The sequence below is a fragment of the Cryptomeria japonica genome, chromosome 11, assembly GCF_030272615.1.
Source record: "Cryptomeria japonica chromosome 11, Sugi_1.0, whole genome shotgun sequence".
NCBI classification, from domain to species: Eukaryota; Viridiplantae; Streptophyta; class Pinopsida; order Cupressales; family Cupressaceae; genus Cryptomeria; species Cryptomeria japonica.
The window spans coordinates 515905420-515919588 of record NC_081415.1 but is presented as its reverse complement, the minus strand read 5'-3'; the positions used below and the strand labels follow the sequence as shown (position 1 = coordinate 515919588).

The following is a 14169-nucleotide window of genomic DNA, read 5'->3' as shown; positions in this document are numbered from 1 at the left end:
TATGAAGCATGAATTGGGACCTTAGAGGCAAAATATATGGTGTAACTACTACTATAGGGAAGGAAACATGCAAAATAAATCTTGAAAGGAGATTGGGAGAAAAAAGGCTAACATGCAATGGGAAGACCTCAAAAAGGTTAAGAAAATAATAAACTCACTATATCGTGGAACTTATGGAGATTGAGACGACCATGGCACCAAAGACTATCTATCTTAGGTGTTTAAAGTAAGAAGACAAATATTATGAAAAATATATGGCATACAGTAAGGGGTTGATAGAAAGAAAACTACATGCTCAAGACCATGGGTATAGAGTACCACAATGTAAAAATAAGAGGAATACAAAATTCATACAAAATCCTTAGCAAATAGACAAGTATAGTGATATAAAGAATAGTATAGAGAAGGAAGAGGCCAAGGATAAGGAAGGAGAAGAAGGACAAATGCTACCTATTTCAATTGTGGTATACTATGACATTTTGTAGTTTAGTGTTGGGGGTAAAAGGAAATGGTGTGTATTTTGTGTGAGGATCACAATATCTATAGTTGTGATAAGGCCCAACAATTTACTATAAAAATGTGGCACCATAGTCTAAAAGTGATGAATTACAAAAATAAAACTCAACTACAGTACCAAGATTCCTTAGAGAGATGCCAAAAGTACCAAAGAAAGAAATAGGAAGGTGCTAAAAAGGAAGAAAATTTGAGGATGATACTATGAGAGAAAGAAATATAGAGGAATATTTATGCATAAATCCTAAATGCAAGAAGAAAAATAAGGCAACAATAGTTACTAGACAAGTTTCTATTACCACAAAATATAAGGTGGTCACCATAGAGGATGACAATTTAAAGAGGTTAGAGGAATTGTAACCTAACAAAAGACAACATGGCCAAATTTTAAAACAAACTAAGAAACTGATTGAATATGAAAAGGGAAAATAAATAGAATAGAATAGCTATTTCTTAGAACTCAAGGTGAGCGTATTAAAAAAATTTGCACAAATGATATGAAAGTGCATGAATTTTTAGCCAAATTAAAAAAATTTGCACAAATGATATGAAAGTGCATGAATTTTTAGCCAAATTAAAAAAAATTAACAAGTATTGCGATAAGAAAACATGTCACAAGTTAGTACATTAGGGAAAAGAGAGAAACATTGGAAGACTAGGCCTACCCAGATTGACCTTAAAATTGATCACATAAAAATCACTTGAGTCATGGTTGATCTAGGAGTGGATGTGAATATAATCCCCAAAATAATATGGGAATACTTAGGAAGACTATTGTGTGGTTAAAATTTGGGGGATGCCTGCACCTGCAAGAAAACACAAATCACACACACACATGAGACATCAAGTTAGTGAAATCAAGAGATTGAAAATGCAAACTAATCTAATTGTTAGTCCAAGAAATCTCAAGATTGCTAAGCCCATCCCATGCTCCTCTATCTCTAAAGATCTCTAAGATTGAAGGTGGCCCTCACTTGGAAGAGCACTTGATCCTCAAGATGACAACCTAGAAAATGAGTTGTGAATGATTATTCTAGGAGCAAAATGCATACAACTAAGATCCTAGCTAAGATGAGATGATGGATGGAGATGCAAGATGCAAGATAAAGATATAAAAATGTTCCAAATTGAAATATTAAGTGAACTAATTAGTCTAATATGAGGATGAGATATGAGAATTCTATGAATTAAGCTAGCAAGATATTCTAAGATGTATTAAAAGAACTAAGCTATAATGCAACTAAGATGGGCTAAATGCTTGGTGATGGGAATTGAGATCCTTGATAACTTGCACAACACAATTATACTATAGATTGGATGAAATATAAGTGGATGGATCCTTAGATTGAAGAAATGGGCTCTATTTATAGAGAAAATAAATAAATGGATGGTTGAGATTGAACAACTGAGCAACAAGGGCTAGGATTGAAAGTTATCAATCCATGTGAGGGATTCAATCCAATCCCAAGTTGACAAATTTCACCTTGAGAGGTATTGAGAGATACTAAGTAATAATTAGATGCTAATCGAGAATTAGGGAAGGCTTCAAGGGGTGACATCATTGGATAATGCTTTTATCCAAGGAAGCAAGCTATTGTCCATGAGGTAAACTCTTGTGCAAGGATAAAAGATGGTCAAGTGGAAAACCATCATGGGTTAGGGGTGTGGGCTTGTAAGAGGCATGAAATGCCTTTTTAAGACTTTGGAGGCTAACTTGCTTCAAGAGGAAAACTACTACTAATCTAGGGGACAAATTTGTAAGAGCCTTACAAATTTGGGGGTATTCAACAAGTTACCTTGTTGAAAGGAGGTCTTAAATGCATTTTGAAGACTTTCTCCAAATTTTGGGAAGTGACTCGCCAAATTTAGGGATAATGAGGAGAATTATGCTAATTAATGGAGGATTAGAGGGATTCTTGAAGAAATTAGGAGGGCAAGTGGGAAATGTAGGATTTGGCAAGTGGGTGAGGGAAAATAGGAATTTTAGTAAATTAAAAAGATTTAATTTAGCCAAAAGAGGATGCAACTTGCATTTGTAGGATTTTGCAAGTGGGGGGGATTTATAATTAAAATGGGAAAGGGAATAAATTGATATTTTTAATTAAATATGAATTTAATTAATTGGCTTAGATAGAAGAAGGGTATATTAATTAAATCTTAATTTAATTAATAAGTGATTAGAAGAATAATGATATTAATTAAATCTTAATTTAATTAATAGGTGATTTAATGATGATTAAATGAATAAATCCATTTAATTAGTTGTGCTAGTTTTAGGTGTCTACATTTTGCCCCTCTTTGAGTTAACACGTGACCACATGTTGATTCAAAGAAAATGTTTAATTTGTCGGCAAGATTTTTCGATATGATGTCATTGCCAGAATTGTCGATATGATGCCCCAGATATGAAGAATTGACGTGATATGAAAAGTTGATATGAAGCTGGTGTCGATATGAGACTGATATGAAATTGATGTCGATATGCCCCCTCGGTAGATAAATTGAGAAAATTATGATTTCCGGGGTAGTGTTGCAATGTAGTACAATTTTTGAAAGTTTGATGATTTGAATTCTTAAATTTTTGATATTTATCTGTCAATAAATTTTAAAAGGAATATTGAAGAAATGAGGAAGACTAATGTGGGCATAGCGCGTACATGCTCCACATATCCACCGAGTCCGCGTTGGTATGAATTTTGATTGCCAATATGGTTCAAGTGTTGATATGTTCCAAAGATCGATATGGGTCAATAGATCGATATGGGTCAGACTTAATTGTCAATATGAGTCAAACTTGTCGATATGGGTAAAAGGTCGATAGGGGTCTTGTTTTGATATGAGTCCAGATTCGATATGGGTCTTGATTCGATATGGGTTTTGATTTGATATGGGTCTTGATTGTCGATATGGGTCTTGATTTGATATGGGTCCTGATTCGATATGGGTCCTGATTGACTAATTTTTGATATGATACTAAACTTTGATATATTTCTTGATTTTGATATGCAACTTGGATTGATTGATTTTCGATATGGAACTTGGATTGATTGATTTTTGATATGATACTGAACTTTGATATGTTACTTGATTTCGATATGGGACTTGATTGATTTTTGATATGGAACATGGATTGATTGATTTCGATATGGAACTTGGATTGATTGATTTTCGATAGTAATATAATATCTAGGGACTTTGGATATTTATTTGTTCTAACTGACGATTGGTTCTAACTTGTATCATTGATTTTCCTTTGGATCAACATGTGGTCACACATGTGCATGATGATATGATATGGATGGAGTGATTTTGATTTTGATGAGCTAGATATGATATGATTTTAATCTATATGACTTTTGCAGATGATGATGCAGATGATGTGATGTGTGTGTGTGTGTTTTTATGATTTACATGGTTATATGATGTTTTTAATGATACTATATATTTAGAAGGTGATATGCAGATGATGGTTGGATTTGATGAATGTAGATGTTTCTAACATGTGTTGTGATTTTGTGTGTTGTGGATAATGCAATCTAGCATTCTACATGTTATCAATATGATATGCTCATGTATGGGGATAATGATATGATTAATCATATTGATCAGATTGATAAGATTAAGGTCAAGTCTAGTTTTAGGATTGACACCTCTTGCATAAGACAAATATGATCAAAGCATCTGGTTTCAAGAAAGATACATCTTGTATAAGACGTGATCAAAATGTCTGGCTTCAGGAAAGATACATCTTGTATAAGACATGATAGAATGGATCAGATGAAATGGATTAATAGAATTGAGGTCAATTCTAGTTTCAGGAATGACACCTCCTGTATAAGACAAAGATGATCAAAGTGTCTAGTTTTACGAATGATATATCCTGTATAAGCAATGATCAAAACGTCTAGTTTCGGGAAAGATACATTCTATATAAGACATGATAGATGATAGTTGGAAGAATGACGAGGATATGAAAGTGAAGAAAGATTCCATGATGATGTGATAGATATTCATGTGATGGATGTAATGATGAATGTGACTAGATGATGATGATGATGATGAAGTTATGCCATGGTTAAATGATATGCAACTAAATGCAATGCTATGATAATGCAATCTAAATGCATATTAAAATGATAATGTTAATACACCTAATGAAATCTTGAACATGATATGATAATGCATCTAGTGCAAAGCTTAATATGCATTCTCATTCTAAATGTTGCCATCTTTTGTGATCAAAGTGCCAATGCTTCCTTTTTTTTCATTATCGGGCCTTGATTTGTTGAAAGTTGATACAAGCATCATGGTATAATTGAACCGTAACGACTTGAGTATAACTTACATGAGTGTTGATATTGCAAGATGACACAAGTGTCGAGGTATAATTGAACCAAGACGACCTGAGTGTTGCTTGCATAAATAGCCAAGAGTTAACTTTTGTCCCATATAAATCGAAAATGTCCTCAGCGATATGCTACCTGATTGCTTCCACTAGTACATTTGGAGAAGATTTTCTGATGAGCTTTTTCAACGAGCTATGGGATTTCTTTTATTTTATTGGATTACTTTTTTTTCCCAAAAAATACCCCGTTTTTATTTTATTGGATTACATTTCGAACCGGCTATGGGATTTCTTTTTCTTTGTCGGATTAATTTTTTTTTTTTAAGTATACCCTGTGTTCATTGGAATTCGAACTTGATGAAATTTCATGTCGGCATCTCGACGAACACTGGTTTTACCTATTGATTGGCATATGTTGGTTTGATGATTTTCATAGCCTTTTGATTTCTTCTTACTCATCAAGATAACATTAGCCGACGACCTCTCTTCCTGTTGATCAGTGGGATTTATCCGACTAGTCTCATCGGGCATCAAGATAGCTTAAAATATGTTCAGGCGATGGGCATAATTTCCCCGATATCATTTCCCTTGGTGTAGCTCCTCTCGATACATTATGTCTCCTCAACATAAGCTTTGACCCTTTATCACCTTAACCTTTTCCGATGTGTTGTACTTTTGCCAGTGTCTAGCAGGATAAGTCTTACTGATAGCATCATCGGCTGTAGGCAATACAATATTTCTCCATTGCTGCTAGTGTGTGTTATGTCGATGGACTTCATCGGTGTATTCTATCCTGATCACATGCTTCTACTTGTGTGTTACCGTTGGGTTGAGTTTTGCCAATACTGCAGATTTCATATTTAACATCGAAATTTTGATGAACACATGGTATTTGAAAAAAAAAAAGGTAACCACGTGCCATCATTATATGTGGGCTCAGGGTGCGAAAATTGGGAGGAAGTAGGTACAATTGCTATAGATAGATGCTTGGCAGCAACTGTACAAGAGGTTGGTCCTTTCATTCTTGTCATCAAGATTTTTTTGCAAGTTCATTTTCTTTCCTTTCTTCCTCTTGTTCACTTTGTTTAATGGTATCAGCTGTGCAAAATATGGATCCTCAACCTCCTTAACCTCTCCATTCTGCGGCTACTAGTTATAAAGACAAGTCGCTGGACATAGCAATCTCCCCAGTTATGATTCACTATCTTTCTTTCATCAAAATCTTTAGGTCTTAAAAATCTTTAATATCATCTCAGATTGATCCATCACAAGGAAATCCATACATCCAATAAATTGGCTTTACTATCCATTTGTCAAATTTGATATAATTTGATCTTGTGTAACGAGAATCCCAAATAGAAGTCCATAATTGAACAAGTTGCTCCACCCCTTGGTTGTTTTTGACGTCAAGCCTCAATTCCTCTCCTTAAGATGGATTCTAATTGAAAATGAAAAGTGTATAGTGGTATAGACTTGATTTACATGATTTAGTGTGGGAGCCAAGCACAAATGCATCATATGATATTTTTTCATTCTTAAATGTTGGTAAGGTAAAATGAATGTAGAATTTTTTTCTTTGGGCTTAAAATCAATGTAATTGTATATTAATTGAGTCTTCAATCGTGTTATGAGTTTGTTATCTATTTGTCTCACCTCTATATGTTTGTGTCTATAGTGTCGGGTCATTTCAAACCATTCAAAACCTCTTGTTAATAGTTGTCAAAATCATAAAGTGTTGCACCATCTTACCCTTTAGTGGGAGTGAGATCCTATCTCTAAACCTTGTAGAGTTCAAATTTTGTAAAAATATATAGGTGTTTTGGGCTTCTCTTGTTAGGCCTTTTTATCAAAGGCTTCTCTAAATTTGTGAAAGCGATTAGGCTTATTGAAAAACACTAATCACCAATGATTTATTATTAGCATTAATTTTTCTTAATGGTTGTTGGGATTTAGCCCTTAGGTTTTTTCTCTAATGGTTAAGCCTCTTGTTGCTATGACGAATGAATTCTCACTAAACCTGAATCCATGAAGTATGCCTTAAAGGGTTTTTTTTATTTAAATTCAATGGGCCTTGGACATCAAGATTTCACTTTACAAGAATCATCAAATTTGTAAACAAGGTTGCTTTAAACCCTAACATGCAATCCATAATAAGTCCTTATCAAGGTTCTATAGTTCCCAAGTTCATCTAGCTTTGGTCGACAGGGTTTAAGCTTATTTGTTATGTTTTTCGAAAAATGAGATAGTTTGGAAACCCAAGATACAAAATATTATGACCACATTGCATTAGGGGTAAGACCGAAGGCCTACTCCCATTACCTCACAATATTAGGGGTAAGGTTGAAGGCCTATCATCAATACCTCATAGTGTTGGGTGCAAGGTTGAAGGCATACTTTTAATACCCCAATTGTTGATAGCTTGTCAGAGGTTAGAAGTTGGGCCTTTGGCATGAGTATTTCCATCCTTAGGAAAATAGTTATTTTGAACCATTGATCACCAAGGATTGACTAGGTTGAGAGGTGTAAGGCCTCCAAGTTAGTAATTCTCTGATTTAGGTTGGCTATTTGTTTGAAAAGATCTTGGGTATTACTAAGTAGATTTGAGGAGAATGTACTTGATCCTACTTATTATCTTAGAAATTAGCAAAGTTGACATCTAGTTGAGAAGTGTTACTTCTTTGGACATTCTATTATCTGGGTTGGTCCCTAATTTTTTGTAAGTGTGTGTTGGGTGTGGGAAGGAGGATTACATTTCCCTCATGCTATCCTCATGTGGTGTTGGGAGAGAACATTATCATGGGTTAGTGCCAATTGTCATTGGGTGTTGTTTCTCTCTTTTAAGTTTACTATGGTGGATTGCCTCATGGTTTTTTTTTCTTCACTCGTACCTCCTTGCTTATGTAGTGATGATGTTTTTCTTGTTGGTGTTTCCTTCATGTTATTATGTTCTAGATGACACTTGTATGCATGTTGTAGTGCTAATAAGACATGTTATAATGTTATGTTGTGTCCTCTTATAACAAAAATATACAATGGTCACCTTTACCCAATGTCATTGGATTGTAATCCTTCATATGAATTGATCCATTAACCTCAAACAATCAAATAAATAGATCCTTGAACAAAATCTAGAAAAAAAAGGATAATAAAATAAGGGAACAACTGATGTCACCATCTGAAAACTTATAATCTATTGGATTCCCTTATTTAATGGAGAAATCTCCCTTCTCTATAATATCCCTCAAGATTCAATATATTTCTATGAACCTCAAAAAATATATCAATTATGATAATGTGTATCATTGAACAAAGAAAAGACAAACATTTGACCTTTTTAATTTCGACCTATTAGTAGACAATAAAAATCAATATTCTCACCCATAGATAGATTATGGTTCTACCTCTACTTTACTCTTGATAGCTTTACAAGAACTTCTACTTCCAATTTTGAAATTTTTACTAATTTTCATATAATAGCTACTACCATATATTAGTAATTTTCATAGTAATTTTGAAATCTACATATAAATCATGGTTTTTCCTTTTCTCATAGTAGCAGTAGATAACAAATTTTCTTTCTCCGTGAATGATGCCATGACAATTGAACTTGCTATTATATTCTTCTTCTGTTAAAAAGTATATAAGTTGATGATCAATGGTGACATATTGAAATTCCACAGCAGATAATGTCCATAACCTACCTTCAATTTTTTTTTGATAGCATCTTTCATCTATTGTGGAATGAAAAGTATATCATGACAAAAGGTATCGTTTTGTAGGTAATACCCAAGGCAATTGTCATTTTAGACTATGAGACCATTGTGAGAGCTTAAAACTATGCTTGAGTTTATTAATGTTATACCATTATACCAAGGAGAGCTCAACCCATAGCCATATTTGAGAAAGTGGAGGAATTGTTAATGAATTTTAAAAGCAAATAAAACACGTTTATGAAAGAAGTTGGGTTAGCTTGAATTTCATAGCAAAATAGTTTTATCCAGTTTGAGTATCAAATTTACAAATCCTTAGTTTGATTGTTTTCTTGACTTTTAGTGATTATAGCATATCTAGAAAATGTATTTGTTTGAAAATATTATATGAATTAACATGGTAATTATGATCACATTAATTCAAAGAAAAAAATAATGTAAATTTTATCATTTGATTTTCTATTGTTATTAATAAGATTTTATATAATATATATTTTTTCTACAACAAACAAAATCAAATTTGTCATGACATTGTATTAATATTTTTTAACTTTTAAAAAAGCTTTTTCATTTTATTTTTACATGTGCTTATTATTGATTAATTTTCATTCAAATTTGATTTGATTATTCATTCACATTATAATTATAGATTCTTTTTAGTCTGTATAAAAAGTAGAAATATGAATACATGTTCAATACAATTTCTTTAACTTTAAAAAAAAATCATAATATAAATTTAAAATATTTAATCATTACATTATAATTTATATTTAATTTTCCTTAGAATGAACAAGTCAAAGAAATTGCATTGAACACGTATACTCATTCTCACTTTCCACATGAGCTAAAAAATTCCATTATAACCCTGAATAAAATATTGATAAGACTACTATCAATTAAGATATTATACTCAAATACCACACTTTGTAAACAAGCAAGCTTACTTTGACCTAAAACTAGCCGCCGGTCGCAAAGTAAACAATGATGACATATGTGCCGTCAATGAGGAAGACAGAAGGAGTTCAATGGGAATAGGGGTTGCAAGTGAAAAACAGACACAAAACTTGCGCCACTGTCATTACAATTAGCAGCACGGCAGCCATGGAACCAGCAACCAGCCATGGCTTGGAAAAATAAGCACTAACGAACTCACTCCAAAGTTTCTTGTATTTTCTTCTGGTGTACTTATGCAACCCTATTCTGACGTCATCGATTGCTTTGCAGCCCTTGACATGGGCCATCCCTTTACCCAGTTTGAAAAGACTAGCCAGTTGTTGGTTGCCTCCAATGAAATTATTCATCACCTCTGCGTTTCTGAGCACTGCAACATCCTCCTCGTTGTCTATCAGCTCATCAATAAGCAATGCAAACTGAGTCATTGGTTTCGTACCGTACCCTCTAAGGCCCACTTCCATGGCCATGATGCTACGCACGACTGAACATAACTCCAACGTTACCTTGAATTGTGGTAAATACAACGTTGATGTTTTCTCATCAAACCTTATCCATCGAATGGCTGAACAATATTCGAGCGATCTTGTGGGATCTTGCCCGATTGCCTTATTTCTATCTTTAATGAGCACTGCCTTAATCTTCACTCCTCCGCGCACGAGTTCCGATGCTGTTGGGAGCTTCAGGTAGACCATATCGGCAGTGTTGCAAGGGATCTTATTTGAGGAGGAAGAGAACAAAGAAGTATTACACAAACGTCCACAAATGGCTTTCATTGAATCAATGCAGACCTGCCTATGATTTTGAGACGGTGGTGGCAAATCTAGCAGTTGAGCATCGGCGAAGGAGCTAAAATCGCTGCCCACCATTGAGCGGTAGACTACTTCGAGAACATGACTCTTACAATACATGTTGTAAGAAATCTTAGGTTTCCACATAAAAACTTCATGTCTAGCCGCTCTCCAAAGAAGCACATTCATTAAGTTTTCTACCTTCTGTTTAGCAGCTTCAGTAGAATCCATCTGGAATTTAAAGAGGTCTTTCAAAATCCAGAGAGGTATTTGGTTTTCAAATAGAAGTATATCAGTCATTAGTGTTTCTCTCATGGGATTTTGAACATCGGCATCAAACACTCCATCATACTTCCACTTGAATGCACCCACTTCCTCTTCATAAAAACATTGAACATACTCAAATTGACATCCTTGGGTTTCATATGAATGCTGAGCATTCCTGTTAACTTTTACATAATTAACAATAAACTCATAAACAAAACATGCATCCCTGGTGACCATCCATGCTAGTTCTATAGAAGTAAGGGGAATATATTCACCATAGAAATTCCTTATCTTCTTCTCCTTAAACAGTATGTGCTTTTCAACAATTGATTTCATAGAAACGTGTGGAAAACTCCTCTGGATCCTCTTTTGCATCCTTCGAACTGCCTCAGATTTGGACTTTTCCATGCCTTGCAGTTCCTTCTTCCCATAATGAAAAGGGCCAATGGAAACAAGATGTGGACTGTATAAATCATCTTTGGAGTATGGCGGTAGCCTTGGCACTCGGAAGATCTGACCAGAGCTTACATTAGGTATCTCAACTTCATTCATTGTGAGATCATACCCCACTTGAATTACACAGCTGCTATCACTAGTGCGGCTCTGAGGGTTGCTCGATTTGATCTCAACTATTGTCATCCCTGTTCATTTAGATTTTTCAGTTGATAGGCGCTCACTTATGAAATAAATTACATATATTCGTGGAGATTGATTGAAATACTTAAAAAATGTGGTCCATCAAATATTGTAATGTCACTAATTTTTCTTTGCACACTTTTCTCTTTCATTGAACAGATTTTTCTCGTCTAATACTCTCAGTCAAACGTTTTTATTTTTGGAAAAAGAGCAAATTACGTATGCCTATTGCTGGCTGCTGAAAAGACTACCATTCTCTTGATTGATCAGATTTTTCTGGTCCAAAACTCTAAGTCACACGTTTCTATTGCTGGAAAGAATAATAAAGAAAGAAAACCACGTATGCCTATTCCCATTCTCTTGGTTGACGAGATTTTTCTTGTCCAAAACTCTCAGTCACACGTTTCTATTGTTGAAAAGAATAAAAAAGGAAAAAATAACGTCTAATGTATCTTCCAGTCGGCATTGTCGTGGATTAGCAAAGCCTTGCATCCTCTTGTTAAGATTTTTAAATATTAAAGCCCTATACTCGAAAAATGTCGTCCATATATTAAAAATCCACAATGTTGACATTGTTGAATAAAAAATGAAAATCCAATTAAAATTCTTCTAACATGTATTTTAGGGGAGATCGGAATTATGTTTTTTTGGTCTTCTAGAAGCGTCGAGAATCCTTTTCTACGAAAATAAATAGGTGAATTTAATTTTGAAGAATACGAAAAGTTCAACTCCGTTTATTCCAATTCTCTGTCAACTTTACGAAGTCTTCCCAAAAGGTCACTTTATTATAAAACTACTTTATTATCATAAAGATTGTGTTTCTAACTAAATTTCTTTTGTTCATTGTATGAAACTAATTGAACACTTCACATTGTAGAAATTTTGTTTGTTTCTTACATCTTGGTTACTTTAATTACCACTAACTTGCTGTATCTTCCATTGAATAAAATTTTCTTGAATGTTTGTCAGCTTTGAGTGGAGGTGGGGATGTTTCGCACAGCCTTCTGCTGTGGCCCAGTCAACCATGCACTCTGCTATTTACTTCAACGCGGCTGTATCATTCCTTTATATCTTCTTCGTTGCGGTTTTGCTCCAAGAGAAAATGTTGTTCCAAACACAAAATGGTTGCGGAGTCCTGGTTCTAATATGTCTCTGTTTGTGGGGCTTTACTTGTGCTGCAAAATGTGTTCCTGAAAAGTGTCGTTGCATGAATGTGACTTACCCATTTTGGATTCACAATCATACCGTGGTTTTAATATTACATGCATGAAGGATGAAGTTACTGGGATGATGGCTCTATTTCTTCCTACATGCAAGGGTAAAAATGTTGATAGTCTAATTCTGACGTATTATAAAATTATGGATATCGATTATATGGGTCATCTCATCATGAATTCGACTTCTCTGAGACAATGGTTGTGGAATGATGGCGCTAGTCCTGTAGAGTTATTTGAGCTCCCTAGACCTGGGCCTTTCACCATCTCCATGTCGAATAAGTATTTAAAAAACTTTGTCGTCCATCCTATCCCCCCAACTTATTTTCATTAACGCATTGACTAGTGTTCTCCCATTACTCTGGTTTTGCAGTAGTAGCCAACAGATTGCAGTCTGTCTGTGATTTACATTGGGATTTTAAATAAAGAAAAAAATTAAATTGATAGATTAATGTTTGTGTGATAGCCTTGATGTCATTCGAAAAACAAGTAGCCATAATATTAATTATTTTGGTCAACAATAGCAGATAGCCCATTTCATCCGTCGAAATGTGCTGTAAAATATATATTAGCACTTGCACCTCAAAAGAGGTGCAATAGTTATGCTGATAGCAAGATATGCTTTGGTTAATATATTGGAGGGTAGATAAAAGTTGGAAGAAACAAACATTGCCTTTGTTAGGAGTAATTATTTAGTTGATCTTGAAATATGTGGGAAAACTAAATATGAATAGATGCAACTTATAATTCAACCTGACAAGCTATGCAAAATGTTTTGGTTAAGCATCGTCTTTCTCCACTTCCTTTTGAAAGTTTGTTGCAATGGATTTGATTTTGGATGTTTATGAAGTGGAATACTTTGGGTAAAGAATCTGCCAAAAGTCTGATGTTCCTTTCCCACTTAATTGGAGAAATTCATTAGCCTCTCCATTTTGGATTTATTAACGATCCGGGAGGAAATAAACTACTAATACAATGGTACACACGAGAAACAAATCTGGATAATGTACATGCACATTGGAAAAAACATTGCCAATGGCAGGCATCGGACCTTGGAGACGCCCATAAAAGGTAAGAAATAATGGTCCTCTCATGGAATATGAGGGGCCTCAACATTCCCCAAAAGCAATATGCTCTTAAGAATTGTATTTTTGAAAATAAAATTAAGGTCCTTCTCCTACAAGAGGTTAAAATGTCTATGACCTCCTTTGCGCTTGTTGCTGGAAAAATTTGGCCTGGTGCTAAGTTCTTTATCAGTGATGCTACTAGAGCTTCTGGTGGCTTGGTTACCATGTGGGACCCCTCCCATTTCTCTGGCAGTCTCCTCTCCTACTCTGCCAACTCTTTGGTCTTTGATCTCTCTTCCCTGATGGATTCCTGCCTGCTCATTATTGTTTATGACCTTAACGTTAGGTTGGGTAGAGTGAATCTCTGGAACGACATAACTGCTCTAATTCAAAATAATGCCAACACCCACCGGTTGATTGCGGGTGATTTCAACTCTCCTCTGACCCCCTCTGAGAAGTTGGGTGGCCTCTCGGAGTACTTTGACATCATGACAGACCTTGCTGACTTCATTGGTGGGAATGGGTTATTGGATGTGGAATTAATGGCGAAAAAATTCACTTGGTCCAATCTCAAGAAAGGAAAGGATCTTATACAAGTCAGACTTGACAGCTTTCTTATTTTGGGTAATTGGGGAATTGGTCCTTCTTTGAAGCTCTCTGCCCTCCTCAGATTAG

The 14169-nt window shown here is 34.7% G+C and overlaps 1 protein-coding gene across 1 annotated transcript; it reads right to left on the bottom strand.

Moving 5' to 3' along the window:
- Positions 1 to 9590: 9590 nt before the first annotated feature.
- Positions 9591 to 11216, bottom strand: LOC131860282 (UPF0481 protein At3g47200-like). Its single transcript, XM_059214667.1, has one exon. It carries the CDS (start codon positions 11214 to 11216, stop codon positions 9591 to 9593), a length of 1626 nt encoding a protein of 541 aa, XP_059070650.1.
- Between the last annotated feature and the right edge of the window lie 2953 nt (positions 11217 to 14169).

What these genes read in the sequence shown, in the direction of transcription:
- LOC131860282 (XM_059214667.1), bottom strand. Translation starts at nt 11,216, where the DNA reads ATGACAATAGTTGAGATCAAATCGAGCAACCCTCAGAGCCGCACTAGT.